The 23,876-nt window shown below is 38.9% G+C and overlaps 1 protein-coding gene across 2 annotated transcripts in view; it reads left to right on the top strand.

The window, feature by feature from the left end:
- The window catches only part of NAV3 (neuron navigator 3), a gene marked incomplete at its 5' end in the record, with an annotated part of 250,369 nt that overhangs the window by 129,965 nt on the left and 96,528 nt on the right, over window positions 1-23,876 (top strand). For both annotated transcript variants that reach the window (XM_083859059.1, XM_083859058.1), the window contains 4 exons: window positions 825-940; window positions 14,064-14,172; window positions 16,015-16,398; window positions 19,871-19,990. In XM_083859059.1, the coding sequence (XP_083715185.1) occupies window positions 825-940; window positions 14,064-14,172; window positions 16,015-16,398; window positions 19,871-19,990 (729 nt within the window). The remainder of the gene's footprint in view (window positions 1-824; window positions 941-14,063; window positions 14,173-16,014; window positions 16,399-19,870; window positions 19,991-23,876) is intronic.

Genomic DNA, 23,876 nt, shown 5'->3' with positions numbered 1-23,876 from the left:
TTATTTCAAAAAGTGGCTATTATATCCTTAGATGTTTTATTTTACTGTATACACATGGTGGTACCTGTTGCTCTTTGATGACATCACAGTTCAGCAGCTCCAGTGTAAACTAGATTCTACAGATGTTCCTTAGGAAGAGGCAATAAGTGTGTGAAACTGCCACAGGTATTTTTTTATTATAATCAGTTGGTCATGTATTTCTTGCTATTTGCCTTCATATAACAGAAATTAACTGTACTCAACAGGAGGTTCCCGTTATAATTTATCATTGATATTCACAGAAAAATACGCTCAAAGAAAATATGAGCTATTTGTTAGAAAGTTAATGGGAAAACTTGTGGTATCCCATTCCCCAGGGTTATATAAGGGGTATTATCAAAAGAAGCTGCACATAGATTTAAATATCTGGGCCAAATTTCCATCCAGCCTTGCATAAGCTTTTTCCCACATGACCTTTCTCACTTAATACTTCATCTGTTACAAGTTTTTATTTCTTTTATGTGTGTGCAGGGATGTGATTTAACCAATGTAAATGGATTCTGACTAGATCTGGTTGACAAATCCTGCAAAAAAAAAGTGAGGAAAAAATGGCTTCAAATTTCACAGAAATAACTACACGTTGTTCCTGCAGAGAGAGAGGGAGGAAGCCTAGCTGCTTGTACATTTGTGTAGCTGGACTTAAACTAGCATGATAAGAAGGTGACAAAAATTATGTTTTCACCCTATAGTGATATGATTCTAGATGGAGCTGCAAGTAGCACTTTTTTCCATGAATACATGAATGATAGATAATAATAATAATAAATCATCTTGCTTGATTTCAGAACTCTCTCAGAAAATGACAGTACCTCTTTACCACCTGCTGACTCCTGTACCAGTCCTACTAAAATGGATTTGTCGTTTAGTAAGACTGCTAAACAGTGCCTGGAGGAGATATCTGGTGAGTAACAATAAGTCAGGAGAAGACTGTGAACTTCTTTGTTTACATCTGGTTTTTTACCACAAGCTTTGTCATGGGTTGAAATAATGCTTCTGACCTCTAATCATGAGTGGTATTAAATACACAGAAAATTTAGGTGATGCATATTTAGTGCTTCAAATCCACTGTTACCTATTTGAAGTGGTTCCTTCTGTTCAAATACCCTCCTCATAATTTTGCAGAAATTGGGTTTTCACAATCTAAAGTTTCATGTAATTGTCATTTTATTTAATCATACTGAATGTTCCAAGAGGAGCAGTGGAAAGTCAACTTCAGAAAGTTTAATACTCTCATTTAATAACATCAAATTAAATTAAACATCAGAACTGAGACATAAATTCCATAGTATAGATGTTGCTTTTATAAATTAATCTGTATTCAGAAATCAAGCAAGTCCTTACTATTGTACCTAATGCGTAAGCTGCTGCTAGAGCTAAGCTGCTAAAGGTGTGTTACAAGGAATTCCTTGTAAACAGGGATTAAAGTCCTTACTAGGCTACAAAGATGAAGGGATGGGATATTTTAGTCATATTGGAATAATTCTTTTGAAGTCAACAGAAACATGCTGAGTTGCATCAGCATTGGATCTGGCCATGGCTCTGCTTATGGATGCTAAAAGCAAAGTGTGCCACAGCTCACTTTCTCATCAGGCCTGAATTGCACTGCAGGGTTGTGTACAAGTTGCTCTAAAGGGACCCTTTGCAGGAGCTGTTACTTGGGAGTTTCAGGGTTTATTTTTGCTGTTGCTTTGTTTTGATCATTAGCATCTTTACTTTCACAATTTTACAAAAATAAAAGGTGATATCCTATCTCACTGGTTTTACCTATAGTTTTGTCCTTTTACCAGAAATTTTTAACATTTCAATGGATTTGTAATGAGTCATGTGGTTCTTCTCACACAGGATATAACTCACTTAAAGCACAAATTTGACACATCAGTTTAAAATTATCTCTCCACCAGAAGGGAAATCAGATGCGCAAGATGAGGGGACATTTAGCTGAGTCATACTGAAAAAGGTTTTGTCCTGGTTTGTCTCAGTCCCTTTGGAAGTTTTCTGACATCCTTTATTTGCACAGCCAGCTTCTGTGATAAATATGTCACTCTGAAAGATGGTGTAATGTTCTGTGGAGGTGATGCATAACTGTTAAAATATGTAATTATTTTTAATTACTCCAGAAATTGGACTCCTTGGTCTAATATATATAAAGAGTTTAATTGAAACACTTACCACATATCAAGAGACACTTCAAGAAATCATCCAGGGAGATGCTAGAAAAACCCCAAAAAATTCAATACCTGCTGAAATGATCAAACAGAATATCATGTCTGATGACCTTTTACTGTTCTGCAGAAATGAAACAGTATCAAAAAGAAGAAAATAACAGAAAGAAAACTAGAGATCAGAGATGTTCTTAATCTGATTATTTAGACTTTAGCATTAGGCGTTGATTGGCGTAACAGGCTGTGAGGCAGAACCACTGGAAAATGTGCTCAGTGATTTCCTGTGTGCATAGGGAAACAGAGGTGTGTCACTCGTATTTCACTGTTAGCAGCAAAAGGAATAAATGGATCAAGCGCTATATTTGCTGAGTAATTGTCTGCATGGATGAACTATCACCAAGTCATTGGTGATTCTGTTATTAGATCTGCATGGATAAAAGTTCATGTGGTACTTGCTCAGGGGAGTATTCCATGATGGATTAGCTATGAGAAAGTGCAGGTAAATTCTTTTACTTAAGAGTGTCTTTATTCTGTTATGATCAAGGGATTACACTAATAGCAAAGAGATAGGCAAGGTTCATTTCCATGGTCTGGTCAATTATTTTTAGGGTATTAAGTGATGAATCCAGTATCTTTCATTTTGATATTACCTTTTTCCTGAAATTGTCAACTGTTGCTGTGGGTGGGCATCATCTTTGTATTATCTTGATCTTATTTTGAAACTTGGTAGCCACCACCCTAGCACAATATATTTGTAAGCAGTAAGGATCCGTAAGGATAATGCAAAAGAGTGAACATCTGTGGAAATCACAGAATAAACAGCTTGGAGGAGTGTGTTCATAAAGTGGTGTCCCACCTGTATTGTGTTTCTGCTTCATTAATCATTGTTACTTTTAAAGTGCCAAATATTTAGAACTAAGGCTGACATCCTTAGGACTAGAATATTTTAGCCAATATTGTTGTATAAACTGTTTCTCCTCTTTCTGAATATTTACACATTCTTGTTGTTATTGCTTCTTGGCTGCAAAATTACTGCTCCCCTAAGCAGCCAAGGTGTTCATATCAGAACTTGTAATCCACTTTGGAGTAGTATCAGGCTTTTTGAACCTAAACTAATGCTTTAAGCATGTCTGGTTCAGGACTTCTCCATAATAAAGACAAAAGTTGGATACAGAAAAAATAATCTTAAAATTGTTTAGGAGTGGCTGGCTAGGCAGCATTCTCCTGGTGTAATTCAGGAACCAAACCCAAGTTAATTTCCTTGATGTAGTGGTGAAAAGTCATGGCTCTGCTTTCTGTGTCCAGCAAGGCAGTTCACATCCCTTTGCTACTGTCTAAACAGTGGTGATGGGAAATTAGAAAGTAGAGCAGGAATCTGCAGAGGGAGTTCTCAGCACTCCTCTGCTCTATCTTCCTCCTCCAAGCGAGCTGGTTACCTTTATAGCCTCTCCTATCTTCAACTCGGAGCTGGTGAAAGTAAAGTTAGAGCACAAGCCTCTTGTTTCCTGCCCACTGCTTTGCAAGTGACTTCTTGGTTTTACCTGAGAACAGAATAGTGCTGGAAGGCAAGGGAGGTGGGGAGGCTGGTGTAGGCATGGACTCAGAAGTGTGGCTTATGGTTGTCCTGATAAACTGGACAACCTCTTTATTTTTGCCTTGTCACCAGTAATCTGCTGCTCTTGGTGAATATATATATGGCTTATGCCTAAAGCTAGTTCTGCATCTTGGTAGAGCTACTGTAAATCTGTTCCTCTGGTGGGAAGTTGTTCTAGATGTGATCTGAAGTACTTCAGACTTTTTTCCTATGTTTTTTGCCCCCCCTTTGAACATTCCACAGCTCAGCCACAGCAGCCCCAAGTGTTTCCACAGTGCACATGCAGATCAGCACTAGAGCACACCTGGACCTGTTTTTAGTCTTCCTGCACACCTTGAATCCCCTCTGTGCACACAGCTCCAGTGATACTTGTACTCCCACTGCATGGGTCCTGTTTGTAGGCATGAGACACCTGAGGAGTAGTTCTTGTGTGTTCTGTGTATGGCAGGCTTGTTGCTCATGTGGCACATGGGTGTGCACACCTTTGTCTGGGAAATCCCAGACAGAAGTCTGAGACACCTAAATAAGGAACATTTTCTTGCATGTACTTTATGTACCATTTGCCTCAAGAAGACTACTCAGTATCTATGTACTCAGTTTCTACAAAACTGGAATGTACCCTTATAAACAGGATTATAAAATGATAATAAAAAGAAAGGCTAATAAAGTAATCGAGCTTGGTTGTTATTCATGATATGACTGTGAACAAGTTGTTCCAACTTTCTTACAACTATTTCTTCTTAAAGTAGCTGTGACATTTATCAGCTTCTGTAGCAAGTTTATCGGAGAATGATGTCACTAAGTTAATTAGTTAATAATCCATTGTAAACTGTATGTGTCAGTAAACTACAAAGTATTATTTTATGAAATCAGTGATAACATTTGGCTTTCACAAGTGCTGGCGTGTTCTAAGAGCTTAATGCAAAGTGTTTGATTAAGTAATTATTCATGGATTTATAAATATTGACTAATTATTAAAAATGAGGGATGAAGCAAAAATGAAACAGTGCTTTTAAAAGTTATAGGCCTATCTCAATTGCAGGATTAGCATAAAAACATGCACATTTTAATATTTTATGTTTATTGTGCTTAATTTTTTGCTCTCTGAAAGAAATAATTAATACATGCAGGAATAGTTTACATTTTTTCTAAGTAAGCTTAGCCGAAGAGATTCATGATCTTATGCATTTCCAGATCTATTACATAATTCATTTGTAGAGTTCTAAACCATCCACTGAGACTTCAAAGAAAGTCTTATCTGACAGCAAAATTTGCCCAAAGATTATTAGTTCTTAAAATAAGTTTTATAATTCCTTTTATGAAAGAGACAGTAAAAATAAAGTAGTATGTTGCAGTGACTGCGATGGTATGAGGAAGTTCCCTAAGATGTTATTGATGTAAACATATTCCTGCCTGTTGGGTGGAGAACACACTGAATTGCAAAGGAGTTAGGGAATAATGCTGTCATGACATTTGCTCTCCTCTAGTCTCCTATACTTTCTTCTTAGCTTAGAAAGATGTATTTTTGCTTGTTAAATCTAAACATTTTAAAATGGAGAGCTGAGCTTTAGAAAGTTATTTTTCAATAAATAAACCTGAGAAATTTCCACATTGCAATTCTATGTTTCCACCCCACAGAGAGATGTGGTAAAGTACAAGGATAAATTCAGTGTTGTTTCTATTGAGCACTTGGTCTAAGCTAAATAAGCATCCGCCGTATCAGGGGATGATCACAATGGCCAGTCTACCAAGTGAGGCAGTGAGATTAATGAGAGAAAAGTTTATATACTTTTATAATTAAGAGATGTAGTAAAATGTTTGTACAAAGGAAGGCTGAATGAAAGGTGTGTGATTAGCCTCAGTACCTCTGTATAAAAGCATTTGACTCATTGTGTTTTCAATGTATTTTGAAATGAAGCAGATGAATGCTGCAGCTGCCAGCCACCCTCACACGGCTCTTACACAGTCCAGGTGTCATTGCCTTTTCAGTATGATAGTCTGTGACCTGTGTGCTGCTGAAGCTGGGCTGCAATGAACAGCCCAGCTGGAAGAAGTAACAGAAGAGACACTGAGGCCCACTGGGTTGCCCAGGATGCTGCTGTGCTGCTACCAGAGACCCTTCCAGCCTGGAGGGGTGTGGCTCCTCTTGCCAGCCCCGTATATGAGACTTGGTGTGGCTCATTGGGTCAACATTTTTCAGCCCCTGCCATAACTTTTCCTACTCCCAGCTAGAAGGAGGACTGACTATACCTGTCCAATTCTGGCAGTCTTGTGTCTGGTCTCTCGTGTTGGAGCTGAGTAGCCAGGCTGTGCACTGCTTCCCCAGCAGAACAATGCTGAGCACAAGGGGTATGCCCTGCCCAAAAGGGTTCCTGAGGCCAGCTGCAGCTCTGCAGTGCTGGCTGCTGCTGTGACCACACACACTGGGAGCTGGATGGAGGCAGATGTCCAGTCTGCCTACAGCTTACCATGGAGACAAGTCACTGCCTGCAGGTGCTGCGGCATGAAAGGGCAGGTGGGGAAGTTATTCATGGATTTGAAATATCAGGCAGAGATTCAGACTTGCTCTTTATGGTAGGAAAAAAGCCTGTTCTCTTGATTCCAAGATAATCACCAAGAGAATTTTGGCATCACAGGGCCAAATCACAGAGTAGTTTGAGTTGGAATAGACCCAGAAGGATCATCAAATCCAGCTCTTAAGTGAATGGCCCATAGGGGGATTGGATCCACGACCTTGGCATTATGAGCACTGTGCTCTGACCAGCTGAGCTAAAAAACATTATCCTTCCTGTTAATTCAAAATGTAGCAGTGGAGAATGCTGTACCAATTTGAGTATAAATTTAGGATATAAAACCAATTAATGCAAAAAAAAAGTGAGATTGGCCTTCTTTTTTGAAATTGGCTATTATCAATACCTCCCTGTGAGGACTTTCTAACAACCACAGCTTGATCAGGCATGTTGGACAGGCTGGGACAGCACATGGCACTGTCAGTGCACACCAACACAGAAGTGTGCAGGCAGTACTGGAGCTCTGGGACAGCACCAGGACCACACCAGCTCTGGACACCATCAGCATCCACACCACACCAGGCTCTGCTGCAGGCAGGCACCAGCACGTTCATAAAACCCTTCCAAGAGCCCATATGTCACTGCAGCTGGCAGACCCTGGGAGTAAACACAGCAGTCTTATATTTTGTTTCCATGCTGAAAAAGTGATAGGTGTTTAATATTTGGGACAGTTTTGTACTTGGGCAAACAGACCATTCCTCTTGTCTCCTCTTTCACTGTGTTTTCTAGGTGGGGATGGGAGTGGTACCTCCTCTTGATGTGGAACATGTCTTTCTAGGAATTTGTCAGTGCTTTAATATGGAAAACCACCATTACTTTTGTCTACTGATTTTTTTTCTGAGTTATTCTGTGTTTCTGAGAGTTATTTAGAAATAAATGTACCTTTCCTTTGAAATTTCCAAGAACTTTCCCCTGTGTATCTTCAAAAACTGTAAACTGAACCAGTGGAAGGCAAGAAATACACACTGAGGCTTCTGTTAACATCTGTTTATTCATACAGGAAATCTGTGAACAGCTTGTAATTCTTAGGGTGGCATTTTTAAAGGTTATTTGTCTGTCAAGGTTTCTCAGGTAGAGACTTGAGATGAGCATATTTTTACATTTACAAAAGCAGTTTATTTTTTTGCAGCAATTTTATTATTTGTAGATTTCTACATAATGTTTTGTGAAATTAATTTCTCCTAGATAAAAGTTTGTATCTAAAAAATTGTAATTAAATTTTGCTATTTCTTTGTTCATCTGTCCATTACTTCTGGGACAAATACATTTTTCTTTGTGAGAAAAGACATACATTTAAGCATAAGTATTCTTTCTCTCTGGATAATGAATTTAAAAATAGCATTCAAAATTGCTGAACTTAGTTCAGACACAATACAATAATGATTTGCTTTATAAAAAAAATGCTCCTCCATAATAGGTTTTCTTCAGAATACCATGAAACAATGATCTTTTACAGCTTTTTAAATTCTATACTAGCCTTTGAATCTCACAGAGGTGCAAACAGGGTAGCTTTCTAAGGAGAAAGAAATTAAATATTTCCTTTTATGAATCATCTTATCAGACAAATACTGTTGTGTTCCATGTCATAGCTTATGACCTTAAATTGCTTCTTTTTATTTAGAGCAGAAATTGCAAGATTGAAGGTCCTTTTGCAATTCTGCTTTTAGCTTCCTGCATAGAGAGTAACAGAGATATTAAAGAAATAGTTTTTCATCCTTACCTTTCGGGGAGAAAAATAGGATTTGACCATGAGCTAGATCTGTTACTGTAGCATCCCATTCAGGTGAAGCTGTGTTGTGAAACCTGTGGCACTGTAAACTGGGCAGAGGCTTCTGTGTCTCCGGTTTAATTCACCAGGATGTTTGCTGCCATGGCAGCCAGCAGCATTCACTGCAGTAGCAGAGAAGAGTCATATATCTGGGAATGCAGGTTGAATACTAAAATGTAAGGAGGCTTGTGCTTCAGTGGTTAATTTTGGCTCTTTATTGAGCTCTGACGTGGAGGCTGTACTTGCAGTTCTGTGTCAGCCCATCTAAAGTGTAGAGCTGTGCACTAGGATCAGTCATGAGCTGGTGAGAGGGAGGGAAAAGCCCAAGACAGTACTTGTGCCTACTTCAGATTTCAGAACGCAGCAGCTGTAGAAAGAGATGCAGGCCCACTGCTCTGATGAGACTGGTGATTGGATGGAGAGGGGAAAACACAGTTGGCTTTTGGGATTACTTCTGTGCTGGAGCAGAGTGTTTGATCAACTGTCTTCTGCTTGAGAGAAATCTAAGTGAAAATGACTGTAAGTACTGCAGATTAATGTGACGGACGAGAAGTGGCTTAGCAGAGACGCAGCGTAATTTTAAAAAAGATGACTGTGCCTGCCTAGTCCCTTACAGTGGGTAGAGTGCATGTGGCTGTGCTTTCACTGCAAGTGCAGTATTGTGCTACCTGGGGGGTGCAGCATGCAGCGATGCAGGGAGCACCGCCCGCACCTTCCAGGGGAATTGAGCTGCTGTCCATCTCAGAAATATGAAATCTAACTGAGGCAAAGCCCCAGCCAGAAAGATGCAGCGATCTGCTGAATTGTCTGTGTTTAAAGGCACGGAGGTTAGAAGAGGGTGTGTTCGTCTTCAGAAGCAAAAGTCTCTAACCAATCTCACGCTCATCAGTGAAGGGGAGAAGAGGCGATACTCATACAGAGAGAACTGGTTTGGAAACGCCTCCAAGTCCAGCCAGAGTTACCTACAGCGGGATGCAGAAGCTGGGTGCAAAGGCTCCCTGTCCAAGGCATTCTCACAGTCAGTGCACTCTCTCTGCCACTCCAGCCTCACCACACCCCAAGCATTTCAGGGGACACCACCTGCAGGAAACAGGACATTCAGGAGGTCAGGAGACCGGTGTACAGGTGAAGGCTTTCAGACTGACAATGAGGACAGCAAAAAATCCGATGATGAAAATGCATCCTGCACGTCCCATTTCCCCAGCAGGACCTGGGCAGAGGAGGAGGAGGAGGAAGGATGCTTGCGTGAAGGGACTGCACATCTGGACGAAGATGTCATAATAACAATGTTGGGTGACCTAGAACAGGTCCTTTATACTGATATTTTAGGTAAGTTAAGGCTATACATTGGGAAGGCCAAGAGGAGAACCAAGTGTTAGCACATATCTGTGTGGACCAGACTTTTGATCTTGACAGTGATTTCCCAAGACAGAACTGGGTTTATTTGCAGTAGTATGCAAAAATAGGATCTAGCCATTTCTTCTTTGTTTGCTTTTTATGACCTCTTAAGACTGTGTGAAATGAAGATAAATGTCTAAATTGCTTTTGATGGGTGCAGGGACAGCAACAGCCTGTGAATAACTGAATAGAGCTTGCTTAGCTTTTTGAAAAATAAGGTGAAATATTTAAGTAAGTGCTGTTAGTTTATTGTTAAATAGTTTTATTTTAAGGACATTTTTTCTCATTAATTTGAAATTAATATCTTGAATCCAGGTTTTGGGTGGGACAAAACATGTCTTGGCCTTCCTACAAATTGTCCCTGCAGTATTTCTTCCCTCTTCTCTAGCCCCCCTGCAGATAATTGCATGCCTGGAATTGTGAACACTAGGGTCTCAGTTTAGCTAAAATAGTCAGTTTTTCTATATCTGTGCATGCCAGTGAGTATTTGAAGTCCACAGCCATAGATGCTTCAAAGGTTTCTGTGTTACTGGCTTTACTTTTCATCTCTCAGCCCTTTATAAGAATGCTCAAAGTGTTCATTTCCAAAGCTTTGTTCTTCAGCCAGTTAAATGGTTGAAGTAGCTGCTTGCTTTTCAAAGGTTATATGCCATGTGTCCAGCCTGGAGTTTCTTTCTGGTAGATACATTAGCCTTGATTGTGTTTAAACATTAGGACAAAATTTTTGCTGTGTATGTAGTGTAAAAAGCTGTCATCTCAAAATAAGAAAGAAACAAGAATTTTCTTTGTATGCATCTTTTATTATTGGACTGTACCAGTAGGTTAAAAGGGCTTCTGCTAGAGATGAAAAGCTTGCTAGCACAGGAGACTGAGCTCTAACTGCCCCTGCTCCTCTTCAGCTGTTTGTCACTGACAAATCCCTGCTCTCTTGGAAGCCTCAGTTTCTCTGCTTGCAGAGTAAAACTGGTACTTTCCTTTCCAAATTGAGTTCATATCTAACAGTGGACAATTCTCTGGGGAAATGTTTATTATTTGTAAATCCTTTTATGCAAATCAGACAATTGATGGAATTGTTACTGTCCCATTTGCTTTGGGCTGTGATTGCATGTGCAGAAGAACAGAAATTATTATGAACAGTATTACTGAATGGAAATTCTGGGTGAGCTTCAGAAATGTGAATGTAAAAATGTAGTGGTTTCTGTAAAATGTCTATTTTGATTTCCTGTGAATGTATCTCACACAGTGGAAAAAATCAGTGTGTTTTCCAGAAATTTATTGAGGGAGTAATGATTCACCATTTATAGGCAAAAATTTGGGGACAGTCTTTTGGAATATTCCTGTTTAATACAAATTATGAAGCTACAAATGATTGGATCAAATGACCTTTCTTGTGAGAGGAACAGAATTTTGGCAGAAAGTTTTGGGTTACTCTGGTTTTAGTCTTATCGCAGTCTCCCCACGTGTGAAACAATGGTTTTTTTTCTTAATGTACAAACCAGAATCACTTGAGATAACAAGACAGGGAGCTTTTCTGCTATGTTAGGTCCACCAAATATGGCCAGACTCCATGATGGCAGTGCACCATATTATAAGAAAAAGGTACCCAGAGTAGTCTGGGATCCCTTTGAACCCAATCCTGATGCAATAAGTACTATAGTGTCTGCACTAGCAGGCATGGTGTAGGTAGTTCTCAGAAAAAGAAGGATATTCATCATCCCTGTGGTCCTCTTTACAGAAGGAGGCTTGATGTGGATGGGGAGTCAGTGCTGTCATGAAAACGCAGTACTCAGTACAGAAAATTTCTTCACTGTCATGTTCAACTATTTATACTTTCTGACTTGTTCATCCATGGTACAGGAGGATTCCAGTGATATGGCCTTTAGAGAATGATGGAAAGAAAAAAGAAAAATTCCTTTTAAACCACTCTAAAAGTTAATGTGAGAATTGTTTAAATAGTATTATGTAGTATTTTGATGTAATAAAACTTCAGTTTTAACTTTTTTTTAGTTAAAACTGGCAGAAATGTTCTGAAATTATCCTCTGTGTCACTGAGAGCTCAAAAGAGATTAGATCTCAAGCTTTTCACCTCTGCAGGATAGAATAACACCAATTTTATGGTATAATTTGTCTGAAAGCAAAGTATTCTTCACTGTGAAAATATATTTTGGCAGCTTGCCATATATGTACCTTTTTATTTGACGTATTGCAATTATACCTCAAGGCTTTCTTATGCCATTTACTGTGCAATACATATTAAAAAAGACAGTTGCTGTCATTTTTGCTGCAAGAATTTGCAATGTTAACATACAGCAAAGGACAACTGACAAAGATAAACAAGGAAGGAAAAGGGCAAGGTCACTTTAATATATGAATTCTATTCAGTTCCTCAAATAAATATAAAGGTAAAATATTGCTTTGCCTTCAATTCTGCCTACACAGACCCCTGAATTTGCCTTTCTGTGTAAATAGAAGATCTTAAACCAACAAGCTACCCTTTCACCTCTGATTCAAGGCAGGACAGGTAACATTTCCTGGATCTTCCCTATATTATGGTACTGTGGCAGAAATATAATGTGCTCCTGGAGGTCAATTTGAGCGCATTTGGCCGAGCGAGGAGGGCAAAGGGCAGTGACAGTGAGGAAATGAGTGCACCACAGACAACTGCCTGGAGGCAGGCGTGGACAGTGTGCCTGCAAATTGTCTGGGCTTTAAAAAGCAGTCTCAGTCTAACAGGATGTAAATGTCTTCAGCTTAGCCTGGCCATGAGCCCTTTTGCCTCACAGGAATCTCCAGGGTGGTACAGAAACTGGAAAGAGTTGGTGGGATCCATGAGAACATTGATTGTCAGTGCTTAATCAAACACATCTAGCTTGAAACACAGGAACAGCTGTAATTTCAGTGACTGTGAATATTTGCCTCCTGCAAGGCACTAAATGTAAAAATGTACACAGGTAGTTTATTTTATGGAGCTAAATATTGTGAAGAGACATGGCTTTGGGGTGTGATTTGAGGAGAGAGTTTGGCAGCAGTGCAGTATCCCCACTGCTTGTTTCCATCCTGCCTAGGTGTTGATCCCACTGCCAAACCAGACATTTATAGACATTAGTATCATTAAAGCACTGAAGATTTTTTTGTGAGTGATTAGACAAACGTAATTTCCTGAAGAATGGTTTCGCTGCACCGAAGAGGACAGAAGACACAACCAGGGCAAAGTAGATGGGAAAAACTCAAAATTACATTGCTGTTTTGACATTAAGCCACAACTGCAGGTTATGTTGGCTAGTTCAAGACATCATTTGCCTATTGAGGAAGAATTAAAGCTTATATGGAATATATATGAAATAATTTCCATTTAATGTCAGGAGTTGAGATTTTTCTTAAAAGTTTGAGGAGTATGTGGGCAATAGGACCTCACTGCAGAAGGTCCATGCGGTATGATGTGAAATTTGTAATTGATAGAGTCAAAAAGGAATTATTTGCACTTCAAGTTCAGCATTTTGCATGTAATTCTAATACCACTGCTCCTTGCCAGCCTTCTTACAGGCCACAGTTACAGGACATGCTCAGAAGTAGAACACTAGCCTTGAACCAATCAGATATTTTTGTCTCTTTCAATTTCAAATTTCTTTTGAAATTCTCTTCTTGTTCAAAAGTAAAACAAATTAAACTTCCTTGATCTATGAATTTGCTAGAAAAGGTGTATTTTTGTTTCTTTGTGTATGACCACTGGAGGCTTCTTTGAGGTTTATTAGGTTTATCTTTTTTAATGTATCATATATAACTTCTCTGCTTTTTAAAATTTATTTTTAACTGTATGAAGTAAACATTGTTCAGGATGTTCCAGGTGAAGTTCTGAAGGCGTCATTATCTGAGATATGAGACTAGCTTTTCACAATGGATCCTGAAGGTTGTTGAAACCTGTAATTGTATAAATGATGCATGTCCTTAGAGTGTTCAGATTTGTATCCCAAGAAGGATATTTTATTTTATCCCGTATGAAGAATAATGTTCCTCTTCAGGAAAGCATTACAGTCCAGAAAAGCAGCTTTATTAAGTGCCTTACTTAAGAAGCACTTTGAAATAGCCTGGATGTTAAGTGAATATTGAAGAATTGTTCTAAGAGTCATCCCAGTTTTTTCCAGACACAGATTTACTGTGGCTTTTTTTCCTACTGAGTTATGTGAAATATCAAGGACTAAATGCGAACTTTATAATGTGTCAAGTGGTCTGGGGCTCCATTGTGTCTTGATTACAGAGGATAAAAATCCCAACCTTGTAAAGCAGAGCTTCATTAGTAGATTTGGGTCTTAACAGGGATACTTTGGTGGGGTTTTTTTACATACCATATGTTACTTATAAGCATATGTGTTTTATTAATGAAAGAATGGAGTTTTATTTTTTAAAAGATTAAAGGGGCAGACGTATTTACAATCATATGTGTGCATTCTCACCTGTGGATACCTGTGTGCACTTTACTCAACCTTATAAAATCACATGCTAAAGTGTATGTTGGTTTTACTGTGTTCTTCCAGGGGAAGACCCTGAAACAAGGAGAATGAGAACTGTCAAGAATATTGCAGACCTGAGACAGAATTTGGAAGAAACCATGTCCAGCCTTAGAGGGACCCAGATAAGCCACAGGTATACTGATTTTGTGTAGACTACTAAAATATGAACCATGGGAGAGTATTACTAGTTGCTGAATGAATGAGAGACTTGCAAGGAAAAATTAGCTGACACTAAACTGCCTTAGTAAATTACATGAGACTTTAATATACTATACTGTCAAAGTGTCTTATACAATCATTCACAAAAGTAGTTATTGTTTCATGCACATTTACTTAGAAGACATTAAAATTTATTTTAGGTAATTTTATAAGTAGATGTTGGGGATGAGATCAAATGCAAGGAAAAACCTAAATGTAAAAAAAAAAGTATGTCAGCTATGGGAAAAAGACACAATGGTGTAGTGTTATAGTTTTGAGCTCTCCAGGTGTTGTTTTTTACCTCTCTTTCCCTTTTCTTCCCACATGAACTCCCTTTTAATTTTGTTACAGATAAACCACTGCCTCCTGGTTGGTCCCTAGGGTCTCTGCTAATTTTGTAACGCACAAAACATGTCTCAAGCATTCCATGCATGTGATTATTTTCAGTCACACTAAGTCACACTCTCTGATGTGTGTCTGGATTTGGTGGTCAAATCCACTATGGTGGATTTTCCAAAATAGTTTTCTCACAGCGCCTTCAATCACATGCACAGATTAGCAAAGCCTCTAGGGTCAATATTCTCTTGTTCTAATTTTGGTTAGGATACCAGGTGTTTGCCACCATTCCCACAAGTAGAAGTTATAGAATCATGGAATCATAAAATTGTTTGGGTTGGAAGAGCCTGTAAGACCTGTAAGATCACCCAGTCCAACAATTAGCCCGGCAGTGCCAAGTTCACCAATAAACCCTGTCTCAAAGTGCCCCATCTACAAGTCTTGTATATACTTCTAGTAATGGTGACTCCACCTCTTCCCTGGACAGCCCGTTCCAGCATTTGATGACCCTATTAATGAAGAAACTTGTCCTCATCTCTAATCTAAACCTCCCCTGTCACAACTTGAGGCCATTTCCTCTTGTCCTGTCACTAGGACAAGAAGTCCTAGGGGAAGGGGAAGACACCAACCCCCATCTAAAGGCAACCTCCTTTCAGGTAGTTGTGGGGAGTTATAAGGTCTCCCCTGAGCTTCCTTTTCTCCAGGCCACTCCCTCAGCCACTCCTCATTGCACTTGTGCTCCAGACTCTTCACGAGCTCTGTTGCTCTTCTCTGGACATGCTCCAGCATTTCAGTGTCTTTCTTGTACTGAGGAGCCCAGAACTGGACACAGGATTTGAGGTGTGGTCTCACCAGTGATGAGTAGAAGGGGATAACAATTTTCCTGCTCCTGCTGGCCACACTATTGCTTATCCAGGCCAGGATGCCATTGGCCTTCTTGGCCACCTGGGCACGCCTTGGCCACCTGGCCACCTTCAGCCAATGTCACCAGCACCCCCAGATCCTTTTTCACTGGCCTGCTTTCCAGCCACTCTGTCCCCAGCCTGTAGCATTACATGGGGTTATTGTGACCCAAGTGTAGGATGCAGCACTTGGCTGTGTTGAACCTTACACAATTTCCCTTGGCCTATTGATCCAGCCTGTCCAGATTCCTCTGCAAAGCCTTCCTACCCTCAAGCAGATCAACACTCTTGGCCAACTTTCTGTCATCGACAAAATGGCTGAGGGAGCACTCAATCCCCTCATCCAGGTCATTCATAAAGATATTAAACAGGACTGGCCTCAGTACTGAGGTCATATACAAGCACATGTACTTATGGTGAAAGCATATACACGCAGAGAATTTTTAGAAACAAATATACTTTCCTCCACTCTTCACGTTTCTTGATTTCTCAGGAACATAGAAAGCACAGTTCACTGACTCCTCCATTCTGTTTGGCAGCACATTGGAGACAACTTTTGACAGCACTGTGACAACTGAGGTGAATGGGAGAAGCATACCAAGCTTATCCAGCCGATCGACCCCCATGACTTGGAGGCTGGGGCAGGCCAGTCCTCGGCTGCAGGCAGGAGATGCCCCATCCTTGGGTGCTGGTTACCCTCGCAGCAGTGCAAGTCGCTTCATACACACAGACCCCTCTCGATTCATGTACACCACCCCGCTTCGCCGAGCAGCTGTGTCTCGCCTTGGGAATATCGCACAGATTGACATGACGGAGAAGGGAGGTGGTGATCTGGACATATCCTCTGAAGCTGATGTTGGTGGCTACATGAGTGATGGAGACATTCTTGGGAAAAGCCTGAGGACTGATGACATCAACAGCGGGTAAGCAGCACATTTCCCCATTTGAACTAATGCGCAACTAGTAGGTGTAGAAGGATTTTTCTAAAAAAATTTTGGCGCACAAGTAGAAGTTGTATTATAGTTGCGATATTTAAATATATATACGTATAGAAAAACACCCATCTAATCTCCCAGTGATACTCTCAGCTGCCTTCAAATTCTGTTCTCCTTTAACATCAAAATTACTTTGCTGTGAATTTTGAGTTCCAATATTACTTACCGGAAATTATTGGTTGTCCTGTGAACTGTCATTTTGCATTGCTTTCCCTAGGATGGTCTTCTTTTGGTATTTTTATGTTTTGTTTGAGATGGTAGGTATGGCATTGGATGCAGCTGATGAAAAGCAGTTGCTGACAGCAATGGCTTTCTCTGTTTCCACTTCAGGTATTGTCTAGCATAGTCGTTGTAATTGGCCTTTATTGCAGGTTTTCAACTGTGCATATCATTTGAGCAGCAGCAATATCTTTTTATAAAAGACTAGACCTGTTACTCTCTTTGTACATCCAGGAGGAAGAATCACAAATTTTTATTTTTGTTTGCTCAATCAGTTGGGTACAATTTGAGATATTTTGAGGTACTGCATTCCCTGTGTTTCAAATCCAACAATTCTTACATCAGTCTAGGAATACAAGTCACTTCAGTCCTGTGTATGTTAGAATTCCTAGAACATCATTTAAAAAGAACAGCCATGTTACAGTTTTACTCATACTTAAATTACTATTCAGTGCTGCTGTTGGCACCTTAAGGCTGCTTGCTGACTGGTGTAACGCTGTGTTGAATGGAAGTTCCATAAAGCACCTGGTCATGTCACACCACACTGCGTCACTCTATAATTTTAGAATTCTTGCTGTCAATCTAATCTCTTAGTTTGAAGTACAGCTGTGATTAGAGAATAGTGGGTGATGAAATTGAGTATGATATATTCCTAAAGGCAAATCTAAGTCTGTGATCAAAGGTCTCTCTAGAGTAGTATCTCATCTGAAGCACCATCCAAAGATAGATCTCTAGAAAAAGCATATTTTTAAATAAAGCATATTTTGGTATCTCCCTGGTCTACTTTTTCAGTGATCTGTGTATGGAGCACTGCTGACAACATTGTCTACAACACAGCATTTATGACTGTCACGTAGGATGCCATATTTATATGTGCTGGAAAAGAGAAATTACGTATGAAAAATATGACACTTCAATGTCTGAGGACCTCTTATCATGAAAGAAATATTAATGCTGCCTTTGACAGATGCATACTTTTATTTAAAAAAAAAAAAAAAGAGGAATCCTTTGCAGTGCTTCATGAGTTGTATTAATTAACTTATCACATTAAAGGGTGAATATAGTCATCTTATGTGACTTTTCTTTGCATCTGTAATAAGGATAACTCAATAGATAGTAAGTTGCTCTGTGCTCAGCTAACATTTTTAGGTGCAATAAATGTTAAAAACCAGTTGATAAGCTCTGAAATTTTGGGATTCACTGAGGCATGTAAAGTCTTATCTCCTCTGTGCCTCCTCCATTATCAGTTTAATTACTTTAAACACTTGGGGAAAAATGCAATAGTAATTAGAAGTTAGTGTGAGGAAGGCCTGTTGAACTTGTTAAGTGTCTTCTTACTTATACAGGAAAAAAATGCATATAGTCTGGATTGCATTCAAGCCTAGCTAAATTTAATGTGCAATTCTAGAGCTGTGGAATCTAATGGATAATTCAAGGCTGGCTAAATTATCTGTCACAAAGAGTCAGAATTTTGTTTTAATAAAAATATGAGTATAGTATGTAAATGTGACTGTTAATTTACCTTTGAAAACAAATGTGGAGTTACCTTCTCCAAACTCCAGATACCAAGACTTCAAAAATATTTTACCAAACTGCTGGCCAAATCTTACCCATGCATTAAATGCCTCAGAGTTTTGTTGAAAATAGTTAAAGGAGTCCTCTGTGTTTTAATGCACTTGAGGTTGCCTTCATCCATATTGTCACCCAGGACACGATGCCTTCTCAAACTGGAACTGCCTCACAGGGCTCCACTACTGCACCTTTGCTCTCAAGGCCTGCACTATTCAAACAACCCAAACGACATGGATAGAGGCAGAGGCAGGTGCTCCCAGACTGCTGTATTGGCCCTGAGGTCTCTGTCAGAGATGATTTCAATTAAATCTGCTCCCAGAAGGAGCCACAGGGAGAAGGCCAACAGGACAGCTGGAGTAGCAGTCATGTATGTGCCTTGGTTTGTGCCTGGGATTCTGTATAGTTGCTGAAGTTAAATGCTTGTGTGTTTGCATACATGCTTAGGCTGAAAAGTGGGTTTGTGTGGCACAATTTCATGGCTCAAGGAGAGCTTGTGTGGAAGATTGAATCCTGAGTAAACTCTGGGAGAGCCCTTTAGCCATCAAATTAACGTTGGGACTATGCCTATTTCAGTAAGTCTGTATTTTATTTTGAGTAGGTTCAATGAGGTACAGAATATTTTTTTTTTCTGAATATGTATGCTTCTATGTTCAGTGCCATACATGTGCATGGTCCTTCACAAATAAATTTATGCTAATTTTGTTTGGTATGTTGAAGTTACCAGAAAATACAAAAGGGAGACAGAAAGAAAAAGAGCCTGAGAAGGAAGACAGTTTAACAAAAGGTCCTTTGGGAAGATAATGGAGAGGTCGTGAGGGTAAGACAGGCTTGTGAAGCTGCTCCATTATGAGTGCCAAGACCTCTCAGAGAGAGAACCAAATTCAGGTGGACATTCCAGAAATTATTGCTGATACTTTTAATTCATAAACTTCTAATGGTTCTTTAGTGAGTAAACAGCACTATAGTCACTGTTTCATTTATTAGACATTCATTATAATCTGAAATGGTGAGAATCAAGTAAAAGGAACACACATAAAAAATATTCTTAAATATCATTGTAAGGTCTTCAGTGGATATATCTCTTTCATTTCTGAATAATTGCATCCCAACAGGGACTATGATTTTAGGTTCCTAATATCTGTTCCCATTTAGATAAATGCTACTAGGTTTGTTTTGGGTTGGTTTTTTTTTTTTTTTTTTTTTTTTTTTTTTTTTTTTTTTTTTTTTGGGGGGGGGGGTTTGGGGTTTTTTTGGTTTTGTTTTTTTTTTTTTTTTAAAGCTGGAGTGCACCTGTGGTTTTTTTTTTTGAAAAAACACAGTATTTAAAATGTGCTTTTGAACATACTTGAGGGCTTCAGTCTAAAAATATTTTAGTAAAAGAAGTTGGCCTATAAACCATCACAGAAAAAGGCAAATGATCCCAGAAAACAGGCCAATACTCAATCTCCCTGTGCCAGGCACATAAAGTGGGAGTATTTAGTATAAGTCTACCATCTAATAAGACAACCTGTACCTTAAACATTTAAATTTCACGGACCATTAACTTTAGAGTGAAACACGTTGCCAGATGGCTGCATCTCCCACTGATTGACCACAAATTTATTTTCAGGTATATGACAGATGGAGGACTCAACCTATATACAAGAAGTCTGAACCGAATACCAGACCTTGCTGCCTCTCGAGACGTCATCCAGAGAGGGGTTCATGATGTGACTGTGGATGCTGACAGGTAACAGTGCTTTGCTAAGTAAAAACTTATCTAAGCTCTAAAAATATTTTGCATCCTTCATACTTGTTAAAATATTGCATAAGGAAAAAGAATCAAGCTTCTGAGGTTGCAAGGTTTCTAAGCACCCAAGATAGCAAATACCACAATGAGTGGGGGGAAAAGCAAAATTCTCACATGAGAAGGAAATTCAGGAAGAACTTTTTGTTGTAGATATAAGAGAAAATATTAAGAAGCCCAGACATTATTTGCAATCTTGAACTTCTGAAATGGGACATGATTTTTACAGGTTGCTGTACCAGTTGATGAGCAAAGGGAAAGCTCACATGGTCTCTAGGCAGCAGACAGCCTTTGTGTGGTGGTGATGTGGTTCAAAACATGCATTTGGATTTGGCTGGAACTAGAGCTATGGTCTTGTCCATCTGTTTTGCCCTTTACAAGTATCAGAAGGTAGTACCCTCAAGTAGTGAGACGTGAGAATTGGGGGTCTATCCCATTGTTTGTACAGTGTGAAAAAACAAACAACTCCATCCTGCCCTTATATATGGGTGTGAGCATAAAAGCATGCTCCCACTAGTATGTCTGCTTCTTTTCCTTAAGCTTAAAGTAGATTTATATTGGTGGCTTGTATCCACATCTGAGAAATAAAATTTATAACCCAGCTTTTGCAGAACTTGGAGCTGTCAGCTCTGAGGTTTTGGTCAGAGCATCATGGAGATAAGGAACAGCTGAGAAATTTGGCAAGTCTAAAATGTTATGGGGTGCTCTTGTTTTAAAATCAAGTTTCTTTTCAGAAAAAAAAGTATTGAATCACAAAAGGGGAAAAGGTTTGTAGGGTAGTTCTGCTTCTATAAACCTGGTAAATTAGTTGAAGAAGTTCTGGGATATTTACCTAGGTATGATATAATTTTTACTTTTCATATTTTCTGATGAAAATATGCCTGTGATGTAAGTCAGGAATAGTCTTCATTGGTCAAACAGTGCAAGCAATGCATCAGAATAAAGAACAAAATTTTCATTTAGGAAACCAGTTACTTAAAAAAGAAGGTTGCTTTAGCTGACATCAGAGCATTTGTTGACCTTGCAGAAAAAAACCTGTTTTAGATAGAAATTCAAATGAACATGGATAGGTTCTTTGGAATGCAAGCATGGACGTGATGCAAAGAAAGTGTACAGTAGGCTTTTAAGAAAATAATTTGGATAGAACTCAGGCAGTAACAGAAGGAGAAAATGAGAAATGAGATGTGGGCAGGAGGGACTTTTGTAGTGCTCTGTATGTGAGAATCCTTATGCTCAAACTGAGAGAGGGTGGAAAATTTAGAGGCTGGCAGTCATGTAATTAGAGAATGTTACTAGTGCCCACATTTTTGTATGTCTCTTATTTTTTCCCTTGGGAGTGAAGTTATTAGAGCTCTTCCCACCATGCAATATTCACACCCAGGTTTCAAACCACACAGATTTCCCCTGGGGAAGAAAAAAAAAGAGATCCAAAAATAAGGGATTTTTTTTACTCTTCTTGGTATTCCTCAAGCTCTAGATGCCAACAAACACTGGATACTTATTTATCTTTTATATAGATATTTGTTTGTTCTGTACAGTCTGCAAGTACATATATATTTTGCAGAGAGTCTGTCATCTACAAATGTGAAGTAGAATTTCCTTCAGTAATGACTGCTTTCCCTTACACAAAAAAAGAAAGCTCGATTCCTATGTTCTTTTAGACCCTCTAAACGAGGTTTCATGGAACATACTATGTTAATATTTAATTAAAAGGTTTGTCATAATGCACAGGCATGAGGTATTTAAATTATGGCTGTTCCGACAATTCCGGCATTCCCTGAACTTTCAGTACTTTATTTTTACAAACTTAATCATTCTTCATGGACGTAGGGTGGAGGTTTTTTGCATATAAATGTATGTTATGCCTTGAAAAACCAGGTTTTTTGTGTGTGCTGCTGATAATAAAACACATGCTTATCAAAACCTATGGTAGGTAGAAAAAATGGTTTATGATGATCTTCAAGTATGTGTGCCACATTTATGATGTGAAATTGGGGAAAAAAGCAATAGAGATTGCTGAGACTTTGGCAGGGAAGGTTTCAGTCCGTCACAACAGTGGGGGTACCTAAGATTTCATCTGATATCACATAGCCTTTTGCAAATTTTTTTGTTTACTCTAAACAAAAAATAATCGGATTTGTGTCACAGAAGGTATGCCTTCTCAGTGGGATTATGAACTTCTGTGAAAGAGGATTATTCTTCTCACTGTCATCCCTGTAGATATGTGAAGGACATTCACATTTTCTCTGTGGTATCATTACTACAAACCTTTTTCATAACTGGCATGATCTGCCCTTACCTTTCTGTTGTAAAGGACTCTGCTGGCATCTGGTTTTGGGCAGAAAATAAATGATATGCTGCAAATATCTGATTTACATTAGCGAGCGGGAGAGAAAGTTTGATATTTTGTCAATTACTAGAGGCAGCAACTTTTGCTGACAGCAATCCCATGTTCATGAAAACTCAACCTGGGTTTTCTCTGACAATTTAAGTAGCTTCTGCTTATATTTTAAAACTTTTTCTCTTTGTGAGCTGGCAGTACAATATTCTTTAGAGATGTGGGCTGAAATCTCTAAGGGTAATGCCGTTCCTGGTAAATTTACACTTTCAGACTGATTCTCATTTCCTGGGTCATGTAAAAAGACAAATAAGTCCCCAGTGTGATGACACTAAATTGGTTCAGATAGCACCTGTTTCTCCACATCTTGCCAAAAAGCAACGGATTGTTTGAAGGATTTCCATGTTGGAAATGTAGCCCGAGAGAGCTCATCCCCATAGTAGCATAAAATTGCTCTTTGAACAACTTCATAAAAGTTAAATTCACAAAGTCAACATAAGCCAAGGCTTAAGTGTTGCTTCCATAGTGCTCTATAAAATGCATTGGTGCAGAAAGTAGTACAGAAAACTTGGTGGTTCTGGAAAAGGAATTGTAAAGGCTGAAAGGACACTGGCAGCGTCATATGTCAGCAGTTGTTTCATTGGGTGTTGTTTATTTGGTTGGTTGTTTTTGTTTGTTCGTGGTGAGGTTTTTGTTGTTTTGTTTGTTTGTTTGTTGTTATTTATACACATTTTAAAAAATAAATGTTTATTACTTCCAATTTAACTTGCTTCAGTTACCATAAGAAATTAATCAGAGAGGAAGATGGATTTTCTGCATCAGCTGTTACATGGGTTATGGCTAAGAGAATTCTCAGTGGTATTACATTACATTTCATTTATTGTCTTTTCTACTTCCTCTACACTTTAGCATTTGCCTTCTGGGACATGTAGAGGGAGTATCTGATGAACATTCTTAGAGTTCAAAGACTTTTTCAAAGTAAGATGAGCCAAAATAGATTAGATTTAAGCACACAAAATGAGTTATGTTCTTTGGAAGAATAAGGTTTGTTGCAATGTAAGTTGTAATGTTTCAAAACCACCCTGTGATGTTCATGATAACTGTTAAGGATGTTTAAAGTAACTACTAGAAGGGAATATAGCTCGACGGAGTTCAAACATTGTCCTTCCACTTCCTATACCTGCAGAATTTAGTGCAGTGTGTCATAAGCCACAGTTTTCTTCACCTTCATCAGTCAACATAGGTTGTACAATGACTTTCTCCTCACATCCCTTGAATGCAGTATTCTTTTTTTTTCACCTTTTCTTTGGATGAAATCCAAAGCTTTAAAGTTTATGCTGCTTAGTGTACCTCTACCATGACCCACTTCAGCTACTTTTACTGCTGCATTGAATCTGAGCCCCTGTAATGCAGAGCTCTTATGCATAAGAAGTCTCCCAAATGCTTCCAACCATCTGCCATATGTGCAAAAGATTTGGCAGTTATCTCAGA

The sequence above is a fragment of the Zosterops lateralis genome, assembly GCF_965231275.1.
Source record: "Zosterops lateralis genome assembly, chromosome: 4".
Classification (NCBI taxonomy): domain Eukaryota; kingdom Metazoa; phylum Chordata; class Aves; order Passeriformes; family Zosteropidae; genus Zosterops; species Zosterops lateralis.
The sequence above is the reverse complement of the archived record's forward strand: the minus strand, read 5'-3'. Positions and strand labels throughout refer to the sequence as shown.